Below are 27,317 nucleotides of genomic sequence, written 5' to 3'. Positions count from 1 at the left end.
TCTTACATTCTCATAACTGGAAGTCATAAAGCAGCACACTACAACAAGAGCAGCAATGAGGAGTGACATATCTCTCTCTCTCTCTCTCTCTCTCTCTCTATCTCTCTCTCTCTCTCTCTCTCTCTCTCTCTCACTCACACACTCACACTCACACTCACACTCACAAACATAGGCACTCTCACACACATAGACTAGCTATCTCTCTCTCACACATATGCGCGAGCGCACACACACACACCCACAAACATAGGCACACTCACACACACTCTCACACACATAGACAAGCTATCTCTCTCTCACACATATGCGTACACACACACACACACACACACACACACACACACACAGTGTGCTCATTCTTGTCAGGCTGAATCCGCTGCCCTGTTTTATTTGTGTATACAGTAGTACCACTAACAATGAGCATTGTGTCAGAGGATCCCAGGGAAACTCCACTCCTTCCTCACTGTGACTGAGCTGGGGACATGAGGTTAAGAGTGGGTTGTGAACATTTTTCTGTGATGCTTGTGTTTGGGGACAGCTTGTGAATTTCTCGGGTTATTTCTTGGGTTGTGAATATCCACGACTGCAATGAATGAATCTGTATGAATGGAATGTGTTTGCTTTTGTGATCAGATTGCGTATTTGGTGTTGTAAAATGGCCGTGTTTTGATGTTTGGGAACAAGTTGTGATTGGTCAACGCTGGTTTGTGGTAATGGTGGTGTTCAGAGTTGGTCATGTGTTGTGACTGACAGAGTTGTATTTCGGTTTGTTTCGCTTTGTTTAGTTTGCGATCATATCAATTGTTTCAGTCAAGTGTGTATCAAGTCTTCCTGTCTTGGCTTATCAGGGTTCATACGTTTTTAAAAAACCTGGAAAAGTTATGGAATTTGAAAGTGCCAATTTCCAGGCCTGGAAAGAACACCCCAAAAGTTTTGGAAAAGTCATGGAAATTTGCTTCATCCAATTCAACTCAGAAACATATCTCATTTGGGCAGGTCATGTCTCACACTTGCATCACAACCGATTTTTAAGTTTTGAGAGCATTCCTTCTAGGTGACCATCCCGTTATCTCACGCGTCATATCTATTATTAATGTAGCACTAGCTGATGTGAGGTTTTGAGAAATATAAGGTCATGGAAATGTGTGAAAAGTCATGGAAAAGTCATGGAAATTCTCTGCTGGAAATGTGTATGAACCCTGGCTTATGCAAATAGTGACGTGAACAGTATCCACACCAACAAGTGAGCTCTCTCTAGTGCGCAACAGGAAGGAACTCTGTGGGTACAGCTGTTCAGGATCATGTGTGATTCTGGTTCTTCGAACTTTATTTGTATTGCCTGCCTAAAAATACTTCTATGCATCAAAGTATTACACATCTAAACATCAACATTTCTAAACTTTACCTTCACCTGTTCACGCAGGTATGGAAACGTGATGTGAGCTAATTTGATATTGTAATATGCACAACACTACTGGCTGAGGATGTCACACATGCAACAATGTTGCCGAAGTACGAAAATATGACTTTTATGATTATTATTGTTTATATACAAGCCTCGCTGAGTCGTTGACCTTGCAAAATTCCCAGGCTTTTTTTAAAATCAGATCAAAACTGTGACTTGTCTTTTGATGTGAGGGAGTATCGGACATTAGCCCCATACACGTCTCTGGTGTATGAGCATCATGTTGAAAGATAGCTGTCTTTTATATTTGGGAATGGGTTGTGACCAAGTGCATTGAGTTATGATTGTTTTCTGAGTGATGTCTGAATAATAGATTCCCCCAAGACCCCCCCCCCCCCCCCCCCCCAGATTCATTAAAACTTAATTTGTTTTGCGTTTGATTCATGATAGTGTTCTGAATAATGTTTGCTTAATGTCTTAGTAATGTCTGTTGTTTCTGCCGGTCTGTTTTTTTCAAGATTTCAAGATTCATTAACATGAACGTTATTGTCCCACAGTGTTGTTGGTAGTGTTTCAGTGTATTAGTTTCTGATTGTATTATGTTGTTTGTGCTAGTGTTGTTTATGGGGTTGTGACCCAGCTTGTTGTTGTTGTTGTTACCCTGCAGACAGAGTCGCCTGTCCCAGAGCAGGCTACAGGGTCCCCTCAGCGTCCCCCCCAGGCACCAACACCTACACCAGGACCAGCAGCATCTCCAGCCCTCGCTACAGCAGCAGCAGCAGCAGTGCCACCTGCTGGCCCCAGCCAGGAAGCTACAGCCTCCAGCCTGGACTTCTTCCAGTCAGACCCCTTCACTGACCGTGAGCGACATTTTTGAGAACAGTTTTGTCTTATTGGTTAATACACTGTAGTTTACCATGGAGATCTATTCCAATAACCAGGCTGATGACAGATCATGTTGTATCCCCACTCTGTGTGTTTCAGATGATCCATTTAAAGATGACCCATTTAGTAAAGTGGACGTGGCTGGTATGTTCTGATGTGTTGGCCTTCATATCATTAGAATATACTGTAGCATGTTTTACATGACCTCTCCATAGACAGTACCAGACATGACTAGATTGGCCTCTAGATGTTCACTCTGATTCTCTCTTTTCTATTGCGTCATCTCAGATCCCTTTGGTGGTGACCCCTTCAAGGGCTCGGACCCTTTTGCCTCGGACGCCTTCTTCAAGCAGAACCCCGCGGCTTCCTTCCCTTCCGCAGACCCGTTCGGCTCGGCTGACCCCTTCAGCGGAGCCGCCGGGGCCCCCGAGGCCGACCCGTTTGCCTCGCACCTGAATAACGCGGCCGCGGGTCCAGATCCGTTCAGCTCCCAGTCCAGTGACGCCACAGCCGCCGGTGGCAGCGCCGCCGCCAAGGATCCATTCAGCGCCAAAGTGAACAACATATCCGACCCAGACCCCTTCGCCTCCAAGATGGACGCTCTGGGCGATGCCGACCCCTTCAGCTCGCCGAGTGGGCCTGATCCTTTCGCCAGCACACTTCCTGCTTCTGATGGACCCACGGTGGGTCACACACACACACGTACCCACACACACACACATGTACCCACACACACACACACACACGCACACAAATCAAGTTGATCTGAAATTGAAACAGGCTTTAGGCCCACAGAATTGTTGTCCTTGGTAAAAAAACAAAGTGAAAACAAATCAGTTAAGTTTTGATTGACTAAGTTTGGCTCTTGTGTTTCATACGACTCACCATACGCCTCAGTCTGTGCTTGATCCACGCTACTGGCAAGAAGCCTCAGTCAGCACGCTGATAATCTGATATAACACAGACCATAATGTACAGTATGTGCAGAATATGAGACACTCTATCTGAGGACCTGTTGGTGGTTTTCAGTGTGATGATACGCTGGGGTGTGGTATATGTGATTAGTTTGACACAATGTGACACACACAGTGTGACTGAACGTTACAGTGAAGATAACTGTTTGCGTGCATGTGTGTGTGTGTGTGTGTGTGTGTGTGTGTGTAGAAGGATCCGTCATCGGCAGTTAATGACCCTTTTGCACCAGGAGGCACTGTGGTGAACACAGACTCCGATCCAGGTAAGATGAGAAGAGGGTTGGAAGGGAGATGGACTGAGTGGGTGGGAGCCCTCTGCTGGAGAGAAGTTGTATGACACCTGCACCTCTTTTTCTCACCCTAGACCCCTTCGCTGCTGTGTTTGGAAACGAGTCGTTCGGAGGAGGGTTTGCTGATTTCAGCGCCTTGGCAAAGGTATACTAAAAGATTTTTCACTAATACTTAGTTGGGTCAGTAAAAAAAGCACCCCAGCTGCTCTGATTGCTGTGAGCAGATGCATACAAGTATATCATCTAAATGGGTAGAGGGAAGCATTCACAGATGGGACATACAGCATAGCCCAAATTAGGCATGAGGGTTACTGAATTATGCATTTGGGCAGCATCCTGTGGGTGTTAATTGGCTGACCTAATGAGGTGTGCGTGTGTGCGTGTGTGCGTGTGTGCGTGTGTGTGTGTGTGTGTGTGTGTGTGTGTGTGTGTGTGTGTGTGTGTGTGTCCCAGTCGAATGGTGCTGACCCATTTGCTGCAGCCAATACCTCAACCAACAAGAACCTGTTCAAGGAGGACGGCACGTCCAGCAGCTCAGACACGCCCCCAGCGCTGCCCCCCAAGACGGGCACTCCCACCAGGCCGCCTCCTCCCCCCCCAGGTAAAGCCCAGTGCATCCTGGGACAGTTTGTGACCGTCAGCTCTATGATTCAAGTCTTGTTTGGGGGGGCTATCCACCTTATTCCTTAAACGATATGTATCGTTCAAAAATATGTATCGTTCTGATACTGTTTTCAACTTCCGTTGATTCTGTTTACATGTGCGGTCTCGGTAGCTAACTAGAATATGCTTCAACTTAGATTTATTTCGACATGTGGTCGATTCTGCCCTCAGCATGGATATACTACATCATATATAACCGATATAAAATAGAAAAGTTTACATTTATATGCTATATGTTATAAGTTAAGCACTGTCAACCGTCACGTTAAAGAGACCCTAAGCAACTTTTTCATAGTCATAAAATCGCTTACCATTTAAACGTCATAAAATATTTGTAGGTGTCTGTTTTCACATGTGTACTAGGCCTAAGTGTGCATGCGTGATTGCATGTTTGTGTCTGTTTGCTTGTGTGTGTGTGTGTGTGTGTGTGTGTGTGTGTTTGTACGTTTCAGGCAAGCGGTCTAACATCTCTCGGTCCGAGTCGTCGGAGTCGTTCCAGCGGCGGAGCTTCATGACGCAGGGCGACTTCTCGTCGCTGCCCGCCAAAGACTCGGCGCCGGACCCGTTCGCCCCCTCCTCCCCCCGCCAGCCGCCGCGGCAGCCTGAGGGATTTGCCAGCTTCGACAAAGTGAGCACCACCTCTGCCACCCCCTCGCCGCCTCCTTCCGAATCTCAGTAGTGACCCCCACACCCTCCCCAACCTCCACACCCCACCTTCCAATCTCTCCCCATCTCCAACCCCCCCCCCCCCTCTCTCTCCTTCACTCCTGCACCCCACCCCAACCAAACAGCAGTGTCTGCCCCCCCTCATCCACAGCCAATCCTACTATCTCCACCCCCCCACCTCCCCTTCCCTGTGGGACAACTCGCTCACCTAACCTATCCAGTAGAGGTGCTGTTCTGCTGACTCTGTTTTAAATGTTCTCAAGTTGCCATAGCGACATTATTACTACAAATAGTACTGAAGGACCTTTTTTTGTGTTTGTTTTCATAATTGTTTATGTTTGGATGGATTTCTTTTTTGTACCATCTTAATTATGTCAAGTCATAGGTCTTTTTATTATTGTTCTGTTCTACTTTGTATATAAACATGTATATTAAATAATACTATGGATATATCAGTAATAATTTGTATAATATGTGAAATTGAACTCAAGAGGAGAGCCTTACCTGAATATGATTGTAATGATATTTCAATTTTAACGAAGCACCTTTAATGCTAGTTTTCACACTGCACTGAAAGCCCTCCCTCATCAAGCTTTTACCATGAGCCTTACTGAGTTGTCATTAGCCCATACTCTCTCCCCATTGGCTGTGGATGGCAAGGCTAGACTGCTTGCTTTGGCACACTGTGATTGTGACCCACTCTGTGTTTCCATGGCGCTGAGTGCCGGGAAACCAGCTTGACTGAAGCTCCTCCCACATGCATTCCCTTAGCCCCTCCCCCCCACACCACCCCTCCACCAATCCCCACGTCCTGTGATGCCATGCTGCACGAACTAACCGCGTTCTTGTGTTGTGATTTGCTCCTCTCTGCCCACATTGATCATCTCAAACGGCTTTCTCATGCGCTCTCTCCCTATGGAATGATATCCATCCATTCATCCATTCATTCATCCAGCCCTTTGCATCCCCCACATCCACCCTTCATCTCTGGCGTGCTCTCTCTCTCTTTCTCTCTCTTTCTCTCTCTTTCTCTCTCTTTCTCTCTCTCTCTCTCTCTCTCTCTCTCTCTCGCTCTCGCTCTCTCTCTGTCTTTCCGTGTTTCCATCAGTAGCTGGATGAAGGAGGAACTCTATCTCACTTCACTCCAATGCTCTTCTATCCACACCAAAGTTTACTCAATAAAAATGTCACAGAAAGGTGCCAAATCCCCGACTGGGCTCTCTGTGTATCTGTTGACTTTCACATCATTATATTCTGTTATTAATGTTTTTTGATCTCCTGTAGTTAAGACCTCTTGCTTTGCCTTATATTTATGGACCTAGTGGCTTAATACGTTGCCTCATATGTAAATAGTGGACATATAACGTCCTGTCAAACCATTATACATTACACAAATAATGTATACACTATATGCTATTTCAGAATTTTATACAAAATCAAAAGGTTCATACATGGTCCTATAAGGAAGTACATGTTCTTGTGCAGAACTCCAGGTCATGGAAATAGAGCCCCGTAGTGGGGGTCTCTTGTCACCAGAACACCAGAGCATTCTTATAGAATCTTCTTTTGAATAAAGCTTCTTATAATAGTATTAGCACAGCCATATGAAGATATCAGTTGAGGCATTATCATAGGGCAGATGTCCCTCAGTCTCTATCTACACATAGCTGTGTCTTAATGCCCAGGGTCTAGACTGAACTTGTGTTTTTGACACATTCAAGGTCACCAGCATCACAGAAATCACTGGGAAGTTGGGAAGAGCTGTTTGTTTCAAGTGCTGCACATTCTCATTGCTCATATCTGTCAATCACTCTGTTGTGTTGTGTGAGTAACTGCATGTGGATAAAAAAAAAAAAAAAAAAAAAAAAAACTGGCATGTCTACTTTTTGTAATTTTACATCTATTGATAATAGAAAACCGAGACTTCAGAAAATTTCAGTCTGTGACATGATCTTCAATAATGACATCAATGTCCTGACAAAAACACTTGAAGTAAACATTCAAATGACAAAAAAAAAAACATTTTATTCACCCTACAGTACATAGAAGGTCAATAAGGTCAATAAATGTTTTACATTACATAAAAGTGAATGCCAGTTGTGCACGCCTTCACGAGCTGTTCAGTGATGAATCATCCATCACTTGACCAGGGCCAAAGTCCTCTGCCGGTGCGGTGTGTCCACTCCAGGGCTCTCCAGTCGCTGCTCTGTCCTCTACTGTCTCTAACCACCTTATGTCCGGCCTGCCCTCTGACCTCTGGTGTGATTATTGCTTTGAACATGTCCAAATGAGTGTGGAAAATTGTCCTTCGTAGATACCAAATGTCAAATAATCTGCAACACTCTATAGGTTAATCCCCGAATGTGTTTAGTGTTTTAACAACATTGCCATGCTAATTAGTACAAATAGAAGTATACGTCATTAACGTTCATTGATAGCAGCCAATCATTTGTGTATAGGTTGCTCCATAGTAGGATGTACTGTATATTAACCCATACATTATAAAACTGCCTTCTGTAATTTCTTTGACAGAAACCAGTATTCTTGGCCATACGTATTTGTTTATTTGAAGACATAGTAGAATATTTTACATTGAGGCTGCTAGAGGATGTGGCATCAAAAAATGATTGACCCATAATAGGATTACTAACCGATAAAAGTCTGTGTTGGAAATCAAGGGTTTGGCACAATGGCTGTATTTCCCATGTTAATAGAGTTAGATCACTTCCCTGCACCAAGGCTTTTAGGGTATTAGCAGAGACCGCATGAATCCCAATGCTGGGGCTGTTATTTGTGTGTGTGTGTGTGTGTGTGTGTGTGTGTGTGTGTGTGTGTGTTTATGGAGCAGTACCCCACAGAGGAGGACATGATTGAGTGGGCGAAGCGTGAGAGCGAACGCGAGGAGAAGGAGCGGTTGGCTCGGCTGACGCAGCAGGAGCAGGAGGACCTGGAGCTGGCCATCGCCCTCAGCAAGTCCGAGCTCTCGTGAGACCAGACTCTCGTGAGACCCGCTACACGTCCCCACCCTCCTCCCTTTTCCTGGACTCTCTCTCTTCTCCTGCCCCACTCCTCCCAATATGGTGGCGCCCCCTGGTGGAGGAGGGAGCGAGAGGCCTTGCAGGAGTAGAAGCAGCATCTAGTCGAAGCCCTCCTGTGATGAGACCAGACTCTGCCCTGCCCATAACATCCCCTCCCTTCCTCTCTCCCTCCCTGGACTCCCCCTTCACACTTGCCCCACCCTCCCAGCCCCCAAAATGGCACTCCCTGATGGAGGAGAGAGCTGGAGACCTTGACGGACCCTGCGGGAGTAGGAGTAGCATCTCGTCGGAGCTCTCTGCCCCTCTCCACGTTGGCCCTGCTTCATCCCTTGAGTCTGTGTCCCAATCCCCTTACCCTCCACCTCCCAATGTGGCAGCTCAGCCGGAGGCTCTGTGCCCCCCCCCCCCCCCCCCCCCCCCCCCCCAAAGGAAGAGCTGTGAAGGCCTTGCCAGATTCTGTTGGAGTATGAGTTGCATTAAGTCAGAGATCTCCTAATGAGATTCTGCCCCACAACCTTCCATGAACCCTCTAACCCAACCCAAATAACTACTCTCTACATGAGTAGTAGGAAGACTTGCAGAACTTACACAGGTAGGATTAGTCAGGAGAAGTCGGAGTCACTGCCGCACTACATCGCAACCTTCCTCCCTCACCTGACTCCGTATTCCTGTCTGCCGTCACACCCCCTTCCCCCCCGGCAGGCACCCCAACTACAGGCTCAGCACTCTCAGACTGAGGAAGAGGTTCTTCAGGACGGTAGCATCAAGGCTGCTCTTTCCTGAGACGAGACACTAACCCATAACATCAGTCCTACGCTACGCTTACATCCCTGTCTCCCCTGCCCTCTCCCTGCCTTCCTCCTCCACCATCCCTCATGCAGGCTCCGTAACTCTCAGGATGAAAGCAGGAGCACCTGGAGAGAGAGGGATCCCATTATCGAATTCCGAGCTCTCCCGATGTTGGTTATGAAGCAACACATAGAGAAAAGTTCTGATGCTTATGATCGCAACCCCTCAATCATTTCCCTAACAACCACCACCCCCAGCGTCCGTGTTGAATACCCACATGTGTAACACCCTAAACCAGGACTGTGAATCATCTTCTCTTAGTCTGAGCTCACCTAAGATGCTGCGCCTTCTGCCATAACTCTTACAGGTACACGTTGAGACGCACAAAAGCACTGCTGATGTTCGGTCTCCCCTGAATTCCCTCTGCCCCACCCCTCCACGTACTGATGCATGAAGACCGTGTCCAAGACTGTCAACACCAACAACAACTCAACCTCCTGTCTAACCTGGGTACTTAATTCTCACAAATCTCTAGTCCTATCAGAGTTCTAAAAGTCTCCTCCTCTCCTCCTCCTCCTCCTCCTCCTCCTCTTCCTTTCGCCTCCTGATTCCGACAGTGCTGTTGGTGCTTTGGGGGATAAAGAGAGAGATGGAGACTGAGAGACCTGGTGGAAATATCAAAAGGGACTGTTGGGTTCAAATGTGCTCTACCCATCTCTTTGGAAAATGGCTGCCATGTCCCTGGTGATTAGAGCCTCTGTTGGGAGGATAATGGCCTTCGCTGTGTCATTTCACCTCCCCTGACCGAGAGACTATTGAGCTGTCGATGGCACATTTGAAAAATTCTGTTAGCCCCCCGCCCCCCCCCCCCCCCCCCCCCACACACACACACACACACACACACACATGTGCGCGCACACATCCATGAACTGCAACTGCTCTCTATGTGCTTCCTGTATAATTCTTTCATGCTTGCATCATGGTTCTGACCGGTTATGTAGGCGTACCTACACTTATAAGTACATAACCAACCCATTCGCCTATGACCCAGTCACAAGATCTGAGAGGCTCTGCAGAAGGACAAGAGAAATTGCATCAGTTTTACAGCCACAGAGAGTCACCTGCTACTGGGTGGAACATGACCTCGCCCGTATAAACAAACCAAGTCATGTCTCATATCTCAACATACTCAGACTAATAAGTGAAGTTAATGGGACAGAGAAAATGGCTGGCTATTTCAATAGATTGCTCAATGGATGTTGTTGATGGTAATGTGAAGGTAAAATTTTAAACATGCTCTAGTCCTAGTTTCAATGGGTGGTTAATTAGGGTTTTGATTGACATGCATAATTGGGCAACTGTGTAAATGTGAGGTGTAAACAGTTTATGTAAAGTTCCACCCAATGAACATGACTATTTATAAAAGGCTGCTGGATGATTGGGATATTTTTAAATCAGCCCTTGCTAACACATGGGTCATTTTACATGTATGGTAAAAGCAAACCAGTTGAGAGCCTCATCTTTTTAAATATTCATGTTTGCTTGCCTAGAGTCCTCTTATTCATTCTGATTACTCTGAAACCCAGAGATGCACAGTCAAATCTGTTCTGACTTGACAAAAGAGGTACATTACATTTGGTTTTGCCATATTGCATTTTTCCATATTTGTTGACTTCATCTCTCTTCAATTCTCTGAAATGAATCCGTTGAGTTCAGGGCAAGGTCACCGTGACCTTCTGGGGCAATTCTGCAGAACCATTCGCTCTTCCGCATTCTGATGTACATTAACAGCCCGAGTTATGTTTTCTCATGTTGAGACTAATGCAATGTATGATTTGATGTTTGAATGTAAGTGTCACTGTTGATCCACATTTTAGTCGGCCTCCACATCTAGCTGTTAGAAAGGATCCCTAGTGTGTCTGTCAGAACAATCCACAGCTGCTGGGTTATCTGTTATATCTGTGCAGCTGTACCAAGTCTTCAACTTCCCACTCCTGGGGGTGCATACTGTATCCAGCTCATGTCCAGCTTGAAAGAACGATCTCTATGGATGATTTGACATTGTTGTAGCAGTTACCCCCCTTCATCAATTGTGTTACCCCTGGCTCCTTCCTCCAGAATGGCCTTTCTGTTTAACATAAACAATAGTCTCCAGTAGGGGGTTCCATTGCGACAGAAATTGCCTGAGACAAATGGGGGCTTGTGTTTTGAATCTCAAAGTCCACCGAGAGTTCATCCTCAGGTTACTACATGGCTATTGTGTGTGTATTGATGAGTTTCGAGGGTGGGAGCGGGGGGGTTGATTGCCTTCTGTACAAGAAATGCACTTTCAAAGACCCCTTCATCCCTTACAGACAGATGCATATCCACAGTAGATATGGAGAGATGACACGGGATTGTGCTTTTGTTTTCTATGTTTATTAGTATGACTGTGTACGGATTAAGTATGGAGTATCAACTCACAGTTCCAGTTGAAGTCCCATTTAGACTCAACCAAGGAGATGAACATGTCACTAGTTATGGTTTGAAAGCACAGTGAACTCTAGAAAGGCCTCCTTTTAAAACAAATGGCCTGTCTGCTTCCCTTATGGGTCAATCAATACGTCTATTGGACTGAAAAAATGTTGCTTACCACTCCATCGATATACATAATAAAATGGTCAGTCATTACACTCCATTGTACGTTAACTATATCATGTAAATACTATGAATTGTCAAAATGTGCTGCTTTTTTCTCCTATCAGACATATAGCATTCAAGTCTCTCAGTTACTAAAATCATAGTAGTACCAAATTCTCATTCCTTCAATTGAAAACCACTTATGTGTACTTGCCATCTATAGGCTTTTAAAACTGGCTCAGTGTATTTTATTTTTTTAATGTCAAATATGTTCCCTGCTGGGAGATTGTTTAAATATGTTAAGTATAACATGTAATTAAAAAGATTAATAAATTGAAGTCTTTAAAGCTAGCCTCTTGTTATTCAATCACTATGTAAAGGTAGGCATAAACAGTAGCCTAACCTGCTCTGCCGTAGCCTAATGACTTTTCTTATGAGGAGTTGTTGGGTAATGTTTTTGAAGTGTTGTTTCATGCATTGTAGGCTATTCTTCATTATCTTGTAGACCTTGTTCGTCTGAACATAAACCCCAGATTGGAAACTGTAGGTCTTTAAGACCGGGTGAAAGCTGAGGAACCACATTCCATAGCATTTAAAAAAAGAACTCTTTATTGTGGTGATGAGCGTCTCCACACCTCCCTATCTCTCACAGTTCAGCTGGCTTGCACTGAGGAACGCTCGCTCGTGATATACACAATTCGCCTTGTCTCGTGAGGACGGAGCCGCGTTCGCCTACAGACGCATGTCAAGGTAGCGATAGGATACCTCAACATTCTTGTTGGACATTCCACAGTTGTCGGGTGGAATGAGTTTTATCAAAGCTTGGAGACGCAACTCTAAGAAAAATGAGGATACAAAGTGAGTATAATTTCAAATAGTGGAGTAAGAGGCGAGCCAACAAACTGTCAATTGGAGACAGAAGCAGCTTGTGTTGACTAGGCTACTTGTTTAAAATGAGTTGTCCAACATGTTAAACACAGCGACTGTATGATACTAGGCTTTGACTGTAGGGTGCTGTCGCCACGGCCGATGCCAGAGATAGTGGGAGAAGTCTTCCCTTGTTCAGTCAAGTGATTTGAAAAGTAGCAGTGTATTGGGTAAAAGGGCTACAAGCATTTCGACTAAATAATTTAATCACGCTCAGAATCCTGCTTGCACTTTCTTGACAGCTTGCATTTATGCGGCGTGCGAACATGACTGAGGAAGTGGCTACTTTAATGAGACATGTATCATTTGGGGTAAACTCTGACTAGACCACTTTCACTAATACTCTATTCTATAAGCACTACCACAATCTGTGTAAAATCGGGTAGGGGTGGTCTATGGTTCTAAATATTTTCAGAAAACAAAATCTTTATCACCTTTAGGCTATTTAATTTTACAACAGCCGATAGTAGCCTAGTCTATGTCCCTGTCCCTGAGCATTCTACCCGTGTTGTTTTTTCCCCTCAAATTCCCAGCAGTCAGTAGGCTAGCCTAAACATGAGGAAGGCTATGTTCCCCATCTTCATCAGGAAGTTGCGTTTAATTTACCTTAAACAGTATCATCTTTAAGCAGACCATTAGGCCTATCTCTCTCTTGTAATGTGCTAATCTGTGCTTTTCCTTAAAGGGACATTGGAAGTGAATTTTTCTTAAACACACTAGACATTACTAGCCAACTACTGTTACTTAGTTAAATAACATTGGCCATAATCACACTTATATTCTTGATTCTTTATTAACTGAGTCTGACATCGCAGACTGACATACGTTTCACAAAGACATAAGGAATCTCACGCGTCTGACTCATTCTAGGGATACCCTGCAGGTGAAGGAGATCCCAGATGGAAACAACTCTCCAACACGGTAGGCTATGCTATCTATCCCTTTCTTCAGGCCAGTAAAGACAAGTTTAATAATTTTACATGCTTTTGGTGTCTTATGGGAAATCGATTTTAAACTGTAGGCCTATTGGTTTTCACTAATGAATATGACCATGGTGCAAAAAAAAAAAAAAAAAAGTGGGGTCAACTCAAGAGTTTGACCCTCCCTGACAAGCCAAAAGTAGTTTAACAATCTGGAGTGCTGAAACCTTTGAGTAATGTTGAGTAATGATTTTAACTGTGTCTGACCTTTGGCTAGTGAGAGGCAAAAGGTCACCACCATCCCCCACTGCCATTGTATAATTCATTTCATGCTCAGATTGATGCAGTTGGTGGAAATCTGCCATTTTGACCATTTTGACCATTTTGATGTTTGTTTTGCAGGTTGCCTGTCATAAATAGTGAGGAGCTGGACTCCGTCATCACAGATTTCAAGTAAGACAGTCTGTCTTTAATCTGGTGTGTGTCAGACCGTGTTATCTCTCTATTAAATGCATGTCAAGTCAAGTACTTTTACTATATATGGGAACGTTAGGGCAACATTCAGGGAACTAAACATGTAACCAACTGCTAATGTTGAGAGAACATAATGAAAACTTTCCTGCCAAACCCAGTGGTAACCAAAACAACTACATTAGGCTACAACTCATTATACGCCACAGCAGCACTGCACTACACTACAACTACATTACAACTCGCTTTACAACACAGCAGCACTACACTACACTACAACTACATTGCAACTCGCTTTACAGCACAGCAGCACTACACTACAACTACAACTACATTACAACTCACTTTACAGCATGGCAACACTACAACTACATTACAACTCACTTTACAGCATGGCAACACTACAACTACACTACAAATCGCTTTACAGCACGGCAGCACTACACTACAACTACAACTGCATTACAGCTCACTGTACACCACAGCAGCACTACACTACAACTACAACTACACTAAAGTAACTTGCAAGGACCTTTACTGGAACCAAGGGCTTTTCGTAACTACTGTAGAACGTTCTGGGAACCAAAAATGGCTAGTAGGGTAGTGTGTATGTTTGTGGTCATTAAACAATACAAACAGTTCGGTTTCAATGTTCCCATGCTGAGATTTTCTTTCCAGTAAATCTCATGCTGGATCTGGATATTATGTTACACACACACAATGGGACCTTTTCAGTCAGGAACTGCAGATAGATCGCCATTCTCTACTATGTGCTCAAAAGCTCTCATCTACTCCTCCCCCTGTTTTAGGTTACATTTGCAGGATGACAACCACCATGCAACTTCACCAACTAAGAGGTCAGCGTCCTTGTTTTTTTTTTTAATATCTGCCACAGAAAACGGAAAACTATTCCGTCAGCTCACCCCAGATCTGTCCTGGACAGCCCTCGTCCTCCCCTTCTCTGTCTCTCTGTCCCCTCTGGTCATTTCACAGGAATCAAACCTTGTGTGTGTGTGTGTGTGTGTGTGTTACATCAGTGAGCAGATTCTGTATGAGTGAACCTGATTGTCCCTGAGCGAGAGTAGAGTTTAGGGCACAGCGCAACGACGACTTGCTATAAATAATCTGCGTTGCCCTATATTCTACTTCCGCACGTCTAACAGGCCTGTCATCATCATGTTGGCCACAAAACGTTGCCTCCTCTTGGTAGACCAGGCCTTGGGCACAGAGAACGAGGGGCAGGAGGAACAGGGAGAGTGATCATTCACCCAGGGAGGGGCAAAGGGTATCACCCAGGGAGGGGTAATGGTAGTCTAGGTTTCTACCACACCCACCCCCAACCCCCCGTACCACCACCCCCCCCTCTCACACACATACACACACACGCACACGCACACACACACACACACGCACACACACACACACACACACACACACACACACACACACACACACACACACACACACACACACACACACACACACACACACACACACACACACACACACACACACAGGGTCTCTCCTGCTGGTCCACATGTCAATAATTCAGTGGCTTTGATTGGCAGGGCCGCCTCCTCTTTCATCAGACTATATAGGCATCTCCCAGCATGCCCTTCTTTGAACTGGGGAAGGTGGGAGGTAGTTCATAAGCTAGCTATCACTAATTAGACCTTTAATTCAAATAAATAAACGGAGCCTTTTATTTCACTGCCTGGGAGATGAGGACAATGTTTGCTAGGAAACCAAGAGAAGGACACAGACATCATAAAAGAAAAGGCTAACAGCCTTACAGATTACTTACTGAAGCACTCAGTTCGTGAAGCGTAAAAATAGTTCTAGAAGTTTTCGAGTGTGCACGTCATGTGTGGTGTAGCCAGTTCCATTAATTGTAGTGGAAGCTAATTGTTGCTGCATACTGTACATGCCACGAAAGAAACGCATCGGTTACCTGCCTGAATGTAAAGTCTATTAGTCAACATCTGATGTCTGAGTACATTTGTTCTTTTGAGACTTTGACACCAGTTTTCAGCATATTTTTCGTTCTACTGTAAAGAACGCTCCTAAGAAGTTCTTAGCACTTAAGAGCTTCTTAACGAATCTGGGAAACATGGCCCTGGTCTCTGCTCATCACTCTTTGCAATGCAACCCCTGCTATGCCTCTGACGGATATCCCTTTAGAAGTCCTCACCCATCAAATGCCAGTGAACCATCCTGCTGATTCATCTTGGCATCTCTGCCACTCTGCCTTTGCTTCATTAAAGAGAAACTATGCAGGATTGGCGATTTCATCATAAGTTTCGGTTTCGTTTTTCATTTTCGCTCGTTTTATGCTTGCATATTTCTCTGCAGAGCTTCCCCGACAGCTTTAGCGTGTATATTTATACATAGGCTATATATAAATATAGCCTAGAAATTGCAAGCGTGGTTCTTCTTGTTCCTTATGCGTCTCAGACTTCCAGATGTAAACAGGGAACGATCGTCTCCTGAACAAGTTGCAAGGTTGCAATAGCGGATAGGGACCCTGGGGGCGGGAGGAAATATTACTGTTTTCGATAAAACTGGTCAGTCAAGCAAAACAACGATTTCTAAGCGATTTTATGACTATGAAAAAGTTGCATAGGGTCTCTTTAACACACACAGCAAGAGCCAGGTGAGCCTCAGATCTCCCGAGACTAGAACCACGCCATGATGGTGGGGACACTTGTGAGGGAGTTATAACCGGCAACATGCAGCCTGGCTTGTTTATACTCTATATCAGATCGGAAACCAACTTCATTCCCACTGCTCGGTGTTTCTGAGGAGAGGACATTGCTGTGGCCAAGGGCTGTTGTGTCAACAGTTGGTAGAAAAAAAGTGACTCTCAGTCATGGAGCTTGTTTTAGTTTGGTAGTCTTTCATGAAGGTGGATATCGGTGGAAGGTTTTTTGTTGATGTAAAGTGACCTTTATGAAGTGTTTCTTTCTCCTTACGTAACGTTTTTGCAGAAGGTTAGCCAATTTGTTTAATTTCCTCTTTCTCTTTTTTCCTCTGTGCCTCTGACTTAGCTTCCTCTCCCCGATACTCTGACCCAAATAAAAGCAGCTGTCGGATACGGCGCCACACTGTGTACGAGTACGTAGGCGTAAATCCCCCCAATAGTCATATCATGATAAATGATGCATGGTGATCAACCCCCACACCCCACACCCCACACCCCAATCCCAATGTTGAACTCAAAGTTTCACCCTTGCTATGATGATACTCTAAATCCTTTGGTTTCTTCACCCCCCCCCCCCCCCACACACACAAACACACAGACACACACACTGACACCCCCCCCCCCCCGGCCGACTCCACCAGGTTGGCCGGACGAGCAGCTCTGTGTGATTGGAGTGTAGTGTTAGCTTAGCTTAGCTTAGCTTCAGTATGCTACTGCTGCTGCTGCTGCTGCTGCTGCTGCAGAGTCACGGTCAGGCTAACACTGCAGTAAAGGCAGCAGGGTTAGCTCGCTGATAGGACATCCTCGCAGGCTCTCTCTCTCTCTCTCTCTCTCTCTCTCTCTCTCTTTCTCTCTCCCCCCTCCCTCTCTTTCTCCTCTGTCTCTCTTCTCCTCTCTCTCTTCGTCTCTCGTAGACACACAGCCACATACAAAGGCTCTCTCTCTCTATCTCTCTTTCTCCTTCTGTGCCTCACTCTCATTTTTCTCTCCTTCAGCTCCTGACTGTCACTCTGTCTTTTTCATGTACTGTACCTTTGTGCACTTTGTGTCCCGTTCACTCTGTCTCTCTGTCTCTTTCTCTCTTACTAACCCCCCCGCCCCCCACCGCTGCCATAGCTAGTCAGTTATTGCCGGCTCTGATTAGTGTGGCATAGCCTGCTGAAGAGGAGGAAGTTGGCCGTGGGAGTTTCTGTACCGTCTTTGCTCTTTCGTATTCAGCTGCAGCTCTCTTTCTCGGACACCGCACCGTCCTCTTGGTGGATGCACCGGCTCAACTTTGCAAGTCATCTCTGATTTCTGGAGCCATTTCAGACGGTTTTTTTTTTTTCTCAACTTGGCTGGCGTTACGTTTACATCTGACTAGTGTCCTGAGAAACATGGACAGCATTCTGGGTTCTTCGGCCAATCAAAATGCACACTGCAACGTGTAGCGTGACCACAGTAATGGGTGGAGGTGGGACCAGAGGAGGAGATATGTGAGTGACTCTGTGTGTGTGTGTGTGTGTGTGTACATGTGTGTCTGTGTCTATCAGTGACTCTGTTTGTGTGTGTGTGTGTGTGTGTGTGTGTGTGTGTGTGTGTGTGTGTCTGTGTCTATCAGTGACTCTGTTTGTGTGTGTGTGTGTGTGTGTGTGTGTGTGTGTGTGTGTGTGTCTGTGTCTATCAGTGACTCTGTCTGTGTGTTTGTTTGTGTGTGTGTGTGTGTGTGTGAGAGAGAGTGAGGGGGTGGAGAATGAGCGATGGGGTGAGGTGAGGGGAGGGAGGCGTAATGTTAAGTTGCCCTATGTGTGATGGTCATCCCAATCTTATTAAGAGCTGCGTTCCTCTTCCTCCTCTCTCCCTGTGCAGCCGGGGAAAAAGCTGAAGCTCGTCTCTTCTCTCTCCTCTCTACCTCCCCTCCCCTGAACGCAACCCCTCTTTCACTGCGTTTTTCTCTCCTCTTCCCTCTCTCTCTCTCTCGCTCTCTCGCTCTCACTCTCTCTTGTTTTGCTCTCCGTCGGTCATCTCCCCTATTGCTTTGCCAGATGAAAATGTCAGAAGAGACAGAAACTCTATCAAACGGGTAAGAATGAGTTGAGTGTGAATGTGACAGAGAGAGAGAAAGAAACGAAAAGAAAGAGAGAGAATGACAAGCAAATGAATTGTGTGTGTGTTTGTGTTTGTGTGTGTGTGTGTGTGTGTGTGTGTGTGTGTGTGTGCGCGCGCTTGTGGACCGTGTTTCTGCTCTGTATCAGTGTCAGAGATTCCTTACAGGAAAAGCAACAGAGTACAGGCAAAAAGTCAGACAACCAGAAAAACAGGCCTGCGTTGGGCAGCTCATCTCTTTTGTGGCTACTCCTCCTGGGCTGCATTGTGTTCAGCAAGGCCTCCTCTACTGCATTGTCACTGTTCGGAGAGGCTCGCCTGGTGTTGTTTAGCATTCATGAAGCACCTTTGTGATGAGTTAGAATGCTTGGGGCTTTAAGGTGTGTGTGTGTGTGTGTGTGTGTGTGTGTGTGTGTGTGTGTGTGTGTGTGTGTGTGTGTGTGTGTGTGTGTGTGTGTGTGTGTGTGTGTGTGTGTGTGTGTGTGTGTGTGTGTGTGTGTGTGTGTGTGTGTGTGTGTGTGTGTGTGTGTGTGTGTGTGTGTGTGTGTGTGTGTGTGTGTGTGTGTTTGTCAGGATCAGCATGTCCTGTGATTTAGAAATGACGATCGCCGTTGTGCAAGTTGCCCTCCTGAGAGATCCGCATTTCAGAGATGCTGACTTCATTTGATTAGGTAGGACATTAGACTCGTCAGCCCAAGCAGCACACAAACACTGTGATATCATCTGGCTGCTGTTGAAGCTGTGGCGAGTTTCACTTTTGCCAGCAAGAACAAAACACCTCTTCACCTGGTCTGGACTCACCTGGACGTTCTCTAGCGCTAGCTACTTCTAGCACAGCTGACCAACAAGCTCTTTATTAGATCAGATTGAGATCAGCTCTGATCAGAACCAAATCAGGAACCTGAGGTGCATTCACATTTGGCAAACAGTGGCAAATGTTTGTGATGAGCATGTTAAATTTGAATGATTTGGTGTTAACATTCCATTCTAAGTGTAATTGTATTGTTGCCTTCATCAAACTCACGTCCAGTTCCACTGTATGTTTGCGGAGAACTACCCCCTCAGACTGTTTGCAAACGTTTGCAGAAAACTCAAGGCTAACGGAAATGCTATGCTATGTTTGCGAATTTGAATGCACCTCAGATATCTGGGTCAGGCTCAGGTGTGCTGGGTGTTCAGATGAGTCTGGAGCTCTGATTTGGTCAGGGGAGTTACTCATGGGTTTCATCAGGTCCCTTATTCACAGGTGTATAAAATCAAGCACCTGGATTATGAACGCAGACTGTATTGATGTATTGGCGCTTGATTACTACACCTGTGAAAGGGACCTGACGAAACCCATAACGGCGGAAACCAACATATGCGTTCCTATTCCTAAAGCATTTCTGGTGGCACAGAAAATATATGTCTAAATATCCATCTACTAATATTTGAATTTATGGTAACTTGGGGACAAACAAACAAGCAAAATGTTTTTAAATTGCCATTTTGTAGAGCCAAGTTAAGTCCTTTTAATTCCAGTTAAGTCCTTTTAATTCCAATTAAGTCCAGTTGATTTTATGCATTGGTTTTGAACGTTCCAACCAGAAACCCTCTTGGAATAAACTAAAAGGGTCTAAAGGGAAAAGAACCTGTCTTGATATTTTGTAGTTGTTATTGCAGCACAGAGACACTCCTTGTGCCAAAATGAGTCATTTGTGTTTTAATCGGCCAAAGTTTATCTCTCAGAGGGCAGGCAGGCTAACTTTCACTGTGTTAAGAACATCCACTAAGTCACCACATAGTGTACTATAGTGAACAGCTATGTCCTGGTTATTCACTACATGGTGTACTATAGTGAACAGCTATGACATAGGTACTACAGTATGTGCTGGTTATTCACTACATGGTGTACTACAGTATAGTGAACAACTATGACATAGGTACTACAGTATGTGCTGGTTATTCACTACATGGTGTACTGGACAGCTATGACATAGTTACTATGTGCTGGTTATTCACTACATGGTGTACTGGACAGCTATGACATAGTTACTATGTGCTGGTTATTCACTACATGCTGTGCAATAGTGAACAGCTATGACATAAAATGTGCTGGTTGTTCATTAGTTACATAGTGTAGCATGTAAGAGCTGGAGAGTGGCGTCAACTCCGGTGACCCTGTCGCTAGGCTACACCTGTGATCAATGGGCATGTTGTGTTGGATGGATAATAGGTAAGAGAGAGAGAGAGATTAAACAGTGTGCTCAACTGTAGAGGGTTATCGTCACAGGTTATCACCATGGTATGCATGTCCATTTCCCATACTTTACAGGGAAGTGTTGTAGTTCATTCAGTCTGCATTCTCAAACTCTGTCTCTCTCTCTCTTTCTCTCATACACAATTGACTGTTATTGTTCCAGCAGTTTTGAATGAGGGGTGAGGATGGGGGAGGGAAGGAGGGAGGGAGGGAGGAGGAGGGGGTGGGCAGGGGAAGTGGCATGCCGTCGCCCATTACAGAGCACTTTGCATGGCGGTCATCCCCTTGTCATTAGGGGCTCTGCAACAGTTGACAGTGCAGTGCAGGACAGGAGATGGGCCTCTTGTTCCCAGGCATCTCAGACAGACTCATTAGAGCCAATAGCAGTAGACGTGGCCGAGGGGCAAAGGACAGCACAGCACGGCGTAGCGTAGCGCAGGGCAGCGTAAAGAGAGAGCCACTGTGTGGAAGGGACTGGGTGGAATGTGAAGCAATAGCTGTCTTTCGGACGTTCTTAATGCGTTGATTTGGCTCAGCCGCAGAACTCTCATTTGTCCAATTGTCTTTTTACACAGATAGCTCGGAGGCTTGGGGCCATTCCTTGAACTGTACTGGGTCTGTTGTAGCCTACACGTGCAGCTAGCGTTTAGCGGATGCTAATGTATTTGGAGAATGTCCCTGGACAATTCATAACAAATGTCTATATTGTTGTCAGAACAGGAAAGTTCAATTATCCACAGCTATAAAACCCACTATTGATAACCCTCCAACTCACTTGTTCAGACAATCATAAACCTCAAGTGTCTTGATTAAATTAGCACAGAAGTGAAGTTTGCCGTTTATTTATGCCTTATGACCTCCTTGTGAACTTATTATATAAAAATTATGCATATATAGCTGTATGTGTTATTATAGCCTCTGATAGGGCAGCTGAGTTGTTCAAAGCACAAGCTTGTGTTTATAAATGAACCTTTTTTTTTTTTAAGTTTATAGCATAAAAGCATCTGGCTTTGTACATCAATATGCCTCTGCTAACCGCAATAACAAATGCTAATTGATTTATTTTTTCTCGGAGATGACTCAGCTCAATATTTTAATAAAATATTACTTTTTATTGCTATTTCTTATGTCTTATTACCATCAGTGCTGAACATGTTGTTCAAATAGTCCACTGTTGTGTCAGTGTTTTGGAAAATGGAACACATTTGCATTCATTGCACACTTATGACATTAAAGTGATAAATAATTGACAAGTAAGTGTGTATGAATTAAATGGGCTCTTAGTGATTTCGCTCCATCATAAGGAGATGTGTCTGTGCTGATGAATGGACCAGATGCAGCTCCTGCTCCTATCTCTAGTGGAAGTGCCCCGAGGATGCTGAGATTGATGTCAGGAAAAGTGCTTGAGGCGTCACTGCCTGGTATGTGTGTGTTGCCTGGCTACGTACAGAGAGAGAGAGACAGAGCGATAGAGAGAGAGAACGAGAGACTATCCACGCCTGTCATTCTGACTTAGACGGCTATTTCGCCTTCTCCTCGTTCCTCAAAAACACAAACAAACTGCCTCAGGGAGTATCAGGAGGAACACCGTGCTTGAATGACTCTTCAATATCAGCACATTTGCACCACAAGCTCCACTATACTCTGTTAGATGTGTCTGAGTGTTCTGTCATCAATGTACAGTACAGAACGTGTCTCAAGTAGTCCATGAAGAAGCATTACTCATCATCGCCCTGGCGACACACCGTAAATGCCACCGCACATGTCCGTACAGTAGTGATGATGGACACATCATCCACTCCAGTCACTGGGTTCAGCGAGCCCCCAGGAACCGGCCCTTCATCACCCACGCTGCTTTCTAATGGGGTGCCATGGCGGAGATCTGTCACGTTGATCATAACAAGTGATTCAGCATTCTGCTCAATGAGCCCTTTCTCCGCTGGATATTTTCAGATTTAATGGAATTGAGTAATCTAATTGATTATTGTTGATGTGCTTGTACACTGTAATGACTCATCCTCTCATGTCTCTCTCTCTCTGTGTGTGTGTGTGTGTGTGTGTGTGTGTGTGTGTGTGTGTGTGTGTGTGTGTGTGTGTGTGTGTGTGTGTGTGTGTGTGTGTGTGTGTGTGTGTGTGTGTGTGTGTGTGTGTGTGTGTGTGTGTGTGTGTGTGTGTGTGTGTGTGTGTGTGTGTGTCTGCACTAGGTCGGAGAAGTCAGACCTGTCTTTGGCGCTTGAGGACTGCATGGTGGCACTGGACATGTTCCTGCAGAATGACTTTGAGGGAGCTCTGTCCCGGTTGAGGACCAGGTGAGAAACAGTGTGTGTGTGTGTGTGTGTGTGTGTGTGTGTGTGTGTGTGTGTGTGTGTGTGTGTGTGTGTGTGTGTGTGTGTGTGTGTGTGTGTGTGTGTGTGTGTGTGTGTGTGTGTGTGTGTGTGTGTGTGTGTGTGTGTGTGTGTGTGTGTGTGTGTGTGTGTGTGTGTGTGTGTGTGTGTGTGTGTGTGTGTGTGTGTGTGTGTGTGTGTGTGTGTGTGTGTGTGTGTGTGTGTGTGTGTGTGTGTGTGTGTGTGTGTGTGTGTGTGTGTGTGTGTGTGTGTGTGTGCGTGCGTGTGTGTGTGTGTGTGTGTCTCTGTGGGTGCATATTCTCCCTGCTGGTGTGTACATGGGAGTGAGTGTGTATTGGTCATTGGTGTGTCCCAGTATGTGGGAGTTTTTATCTGGACACACACACAAGCACGCACGCACACACGCACGCACACACACACACACACACACACACACACCCACACACACCCTCCCTCAGCGGACCTCCTATTCTAATGCGTCTTTTGACATTGTGTTTAAACAGGTTTCTCTTTATCCACGTCCCCATTCACTGATCCGTGTGTGTGTGTGTGTGTGTGTGTGTGTGTGTGTGTGTGTGTGTGTGTGTGTGTGTGTGTGTGTGTGTGTGTGTGTGTGTCTAAGGCCCAGCCACTAATGGCCTCTATAGCTCTCTTTTCTCTCCACAGTACCCTGCCTCTGGCCTCTCTCTCTCTTTTTCTCTCTCCCTCTTTCTATTGCTCTCTCTCTTCCCTCTTTTCTAATTTCTAAGTGTCTCTCTTTTGTATCATTTTTTCTTTCTTTCTCTGTCCTCTGTTCATCTCTTCCTCACACTGTTCATCACTCTATCCTCTATCTTCCCATATCTCTCTCTCTCTCTCTCTCTCTCTCTCTCTCTCTGTCTCTTACACAACCCGTATCGCAGTGCCTGATCTCTTGTCGGACCCACGCTGTTCTCAGATCCCGTTTGCCACCCCGGGCCTGCGTATGAGAGTGGAGTTGAGTTGGGGAAATGTTTATCTCCCGGCCCCATCTCTCCACTCTTCCCTATCTCACCCCCCGTGGCCATCCCTCTCTCCTCTCCTCTCCTCTCCTCTGTCTGACCCCATGGGCTTTGGAGCAGCAGTGTTGCCCGGTATGGTATGGTAGGCCTGTTGAGCAGGTCTCGAGGGGGGAGTCTTATTTGAGGGATAAGCTCTGTATTGGGTCGACCTGGCTGCCAAGGGTGTTTGTGGAGCATCAGTTTAAAGTGAATCTCCAGTGTTAATCAGATAGTCTACGAAAACCTGGGGCCAGAGTTATATAACTTTAGTGGTGTGTGTGCGTGCGTGTGTGTGTGCGTGTGTGCGTGTGTGCGTGTGTGTGTGTGTGTGTGTGTGTGTGTGTGTGTGTGCTCATTAATGTAAATGTCTGTGTGTGGGAGTGAGAGCAAGAACATATAGAGCGATAGAGAGAGAGAGAGAGACAGATAGATAGAGAGAGAGCGGGAGAGTGGGCGAGAGTGAGGCTGTGAATTAAAGCACTTGAATAGAGTGGCTCAGAAAGTAATGGCCGACCTGCACCCACTCATTGCCTGAGCTCTCACTAACCTCTCCAGAGCGCACACAGTGACTGCCTACTGTATACAACAAAGCCCCCATAGCATTGAGAAAACACCATCCTGGTTTCTTCAAGCTACCATCTCATTATCCACCATTCAGATATTCTAGGTGGCCACTGACAATGCTATTCTGCAGTTTAGTTCAGTTCAGTTTAGTTTAGGTAAAGGTAGAGCTATCGCTCTCCCTCTCTGGTAATTAGATTCAGTCCGGTGGCTACGACGCTGTTACAACTTGCCTGTATGCAAGGTGCAGCTTCGCAAAGTGCTTGCATAATGTTCCTGCTCCAAATCAATCGCTGCTCTGCTGTCAGTCCCACCCCATTCCAGTCTGAGGTGTGTGTGTGTGTGTGTGTATGTGTGTGTGTGTGTGTGTGTGTGTGTGTGTGTGTGTGTGTGTGTGTGTGTGTGTGTGTGTGTGTGTGTGTGTGTGTGTGTGTGTGTGTGTGTGTGTGTGTGTGTGTGTGTGTGTGTGTGTGTGTGCAGACATGTGGTACAGGCACAGATGCACCAGGACAGTGTGTGAAGAGTGTGTGCAGGACAGCTGGCAGGGGCAGTATATCCACACACACACACACACACACACACACACGCTGAAGTGTTTTAATGTGGAGTATGTGCACCAGGACAGTGTGAGTGATGGCTGGCAGAGTCTGCATGTCCACACATATACACACACACACACACACACACACACACACACACACACAGTTAAGTGTTTTCATGTGGTGTATGTAAGGCTTGCTGAGAGTGGTGGGTAAATTAGGCCTGAACATTCAGAACATGCTGTTTACTGTACACAGCTGTGATTTATGCGCACACACTGGACAATCTCATTTCTAGAGACCTGTTCACACATTTTGTCAACAAATCTATCTCACATAAAACCACTCACACACACACACTCACCCATGCACACACAAAATACACACCCTGTCTCAGACTCATTTAGAGTTTAGAGACACTCAGAGTCATTAAATCTCTCCCTGACTGAAAACTCCCACACGCACACACATGCACATTTAATCTCCCTCTCACACACAGAGACAGACACACACACACACACACACACACACACACACACACACACACACACACATACACATACTGCAGCTATGGAGATGACCAGTAGCAAGCAACACATTACCTCATGTGCACGTGACTTTACAGCCCATTGATTCTCAAAAGGTAACCCCCCCCCCCCCCCCCGCCCCCCATGCTGGTCCTTCTTTTTTGTGCAAATGTAATAACTCTGTGCATCAGGCACAGATGTGCACGTGTGTGCAGAACGGGAAGTCTCTTAGATAACAAGCAGATGCTGCAAATTGACTGAGTGCTTGTAACTCCAGGCTAATGACTTTATTGAGTTGAGTTCATGTTGTGCAGGTCTGTCATAGTTACACTGCACTCATCACGTACTGTCTGCCGCCGGGGTCCGTGCAGTTCTCAGAGAGAAAGGTTGATTTTGTTGAGAGATTTAATGACTCTGTGTGTGTGTGTGTGTGTGTGTGTGTGTGTGTGTGTGTGTGTGTGTGTGTGTGTGTGTGTGTGTGTGTTCACTGGTTCACTGGATGTTGTGAGTAAATGAGTCGGTGACAGGGTGTGTATTTTGTGTGTGCATGGGTGAGTGTGAGTGGTTTTATATTCTGTGAGGGAGGTTGTGGTGATGAAAGTAATGTCTCACTCAACAACAAGAATCATTTATGTTTGTGCTTATTTTATTATTCTGTCTTTGATTTTTTTTGTTCATCTTTTAAAAGGTAATAATCCATCATTGTCAGGGTTTGAATCTGGATGTTCCCACACACCAGTTGAGAAACTCGTAAGGCTTGTTGTTTACCGATGAATTCCATTATGGATTACCTGGGTCAGTGTCAGCACTCTGACAGCTCATCTTGAGTCAATTTCACCCTGTGGAGCTTGTGAGGTCAAGAATGAGCAGGCTTGGCCCCAGAGGTGTCTGACACAAACTCCAGTGAACATACACACACACAAACACACACACACACATATACGGCAGGAACACTCCACCGTTTTTTCATATTGATTCATACTGTACCTCTCACGTTTCAATCTCACACACGCACAAAACACACGCACACACATGCACATTAAGTCTCTCACACACACGCACAAAACACACACGCACAAATATACACATTAAGTGTCCCTCTCACTCACAGACAGACACACACACACACACACACACACACACACACACACACACACACGCACACATGGGTGTTCTGGGTAGCCTGCTCCTCAGGCTGGTTCTGGCCTGGCCTCTGACTCTTTGCTGGACATCTGATTAGATTTGCCCGGCACTGGGGAATCAGCTATCGGTCAGGAGTTTAGCACTCATCACACCATTGGCTCGGCTCCGTCGCCACGACAGCCGGCAACAACAGCAGCAACGCAAACCCAAACATTCCATTGGAATGGCCTGATGCCTCATTTGCATAATTTGACCTGTCCTCTCTGTCGGGACCATACATGTGTTTCTCAGTTTCTGGTCAGTCCTTATCTATAATCTCTAACTAGAGTTCCCGTATAGAATTGGGCTTGGTCTGTATTTATTTCTTGACATTTCCTGGTTGTAGCAGAGACAGTAATCTCCTATGTAATTGCCCGGTCAATAGCATTGTCAGATACTGTAGGCAGCCCTTTAGGTTCTGTCCCACTCTCCTCTGTTCAAAGGGGAAGTGACGAGCAGCTATGTGGCCTTG

At 45.6% G+C, this 27,317-nt stretch overlaps 2 protein-coding genes across 6 annotated transcripts in view; both read left to right on the top strand.

Annotated features, from left to right (window-relative positions):
- The window catches only part of eps15 (epidermal growth factor receptor pathway substrate 15), a 49,332-nt gene extending 37,652 nt beyond the window's left edge, over positions 1–11,680 (top strand). For 2 of the 3 annotated variants that reach the window (XM_062555287.1, XM_062555285.1), the window contains exons 18-26: positions 2,073–2,265; positions 2,390–2,434; positions 2,579–2,973; positions 3,455–3,527; positions 3,629–3,699; positions 4,008–4,155; positions 4,670–4,845; positions 7,732–8,291; positions 8,351–11,680. In XM_062555287.1, coding sequence (XP_062411271.1) covers positions 2,073–2,265; positions 2,390–2,434; positions 2,579–2,973; positions 3,455–3,527; positions 3,629–3,699; positions 4,008–4,155; positions 4,670–4,845; positions 7,732–7,872 — 1,242 coding nt within the window. In that variant the 3' untranslated portion in view covers positions 7,873–8,291; positions 8,351–11,680. The remainder of the gene's footprint in view (positions 1–2,072; positions 2,266–2,389; positions 2,435–2,578; positions 2,974–3,454; positions 3,528–3,628; positions 3,700–4,007; positions 4,156–4,669; positions 4,846–7,731; positions 8,292–8,350) is intronic. The other variant, XM_062555286.1, reaches the window with a different exon arrangement.
- Positions 11,681–11,987: 307 nt separating this feature from the next.
- The window catches only part of ttc39a (tetratricopeptide repeat domain 39A), a 33,764-nt gene continuing 18,434 nt past the window's right edge, over positions 11,988–27,317 (top strand). The window contains exons 1-5 of one of the 3 annotated variants that reach the window (XM_062555670.1): positions 11,988–12,187; positions 13,127–13,177; positions 13,579–13,629; positions 14,457–14,504; positions 22,877–22,981. In XM_062555670.1, the coding sequence (XP_062411654.1) occupies positions 12,135–12,187; positions 13,127–13,177; positions 13,579–13,629; positions 14,457–14,504; positions 22,877–22,981 (308 nt within the window). In that variant the 5' untranslated portion in view covers positions 11,988–12,134. Of the gene's footprint in view, positions 12,188–13,126; positions 13,178–13,578; positions 13,630–14,456; positions 14,505–18,263; positions 18,411–22,876; positions 22,982–27,317 lie in introns of those variants that run through there. The other 2 variants (XM_062555671.1, XM_062555672.1) reach the window with 2 other exon arrangements.

The sequence above is a fragment of the Sardina pilchardus genome, chromosome 15, assembly GCF_963854185.1.
Source record: "Sardina pilchardus chromosome 15, fSarPil1.1, whole genome shotgun sequence".
Taxonomy (NCBI): Eukaryota; Metazoa; Chordata; class Actinopteri; order Clupeiformes; family Clupeidae; genus Sardina; species Sardina pilchardus.
Note: the sequence above shows the minus strand (reverse complement) of the source record. Positions and strands in the feature narration are given on the sequence as shown.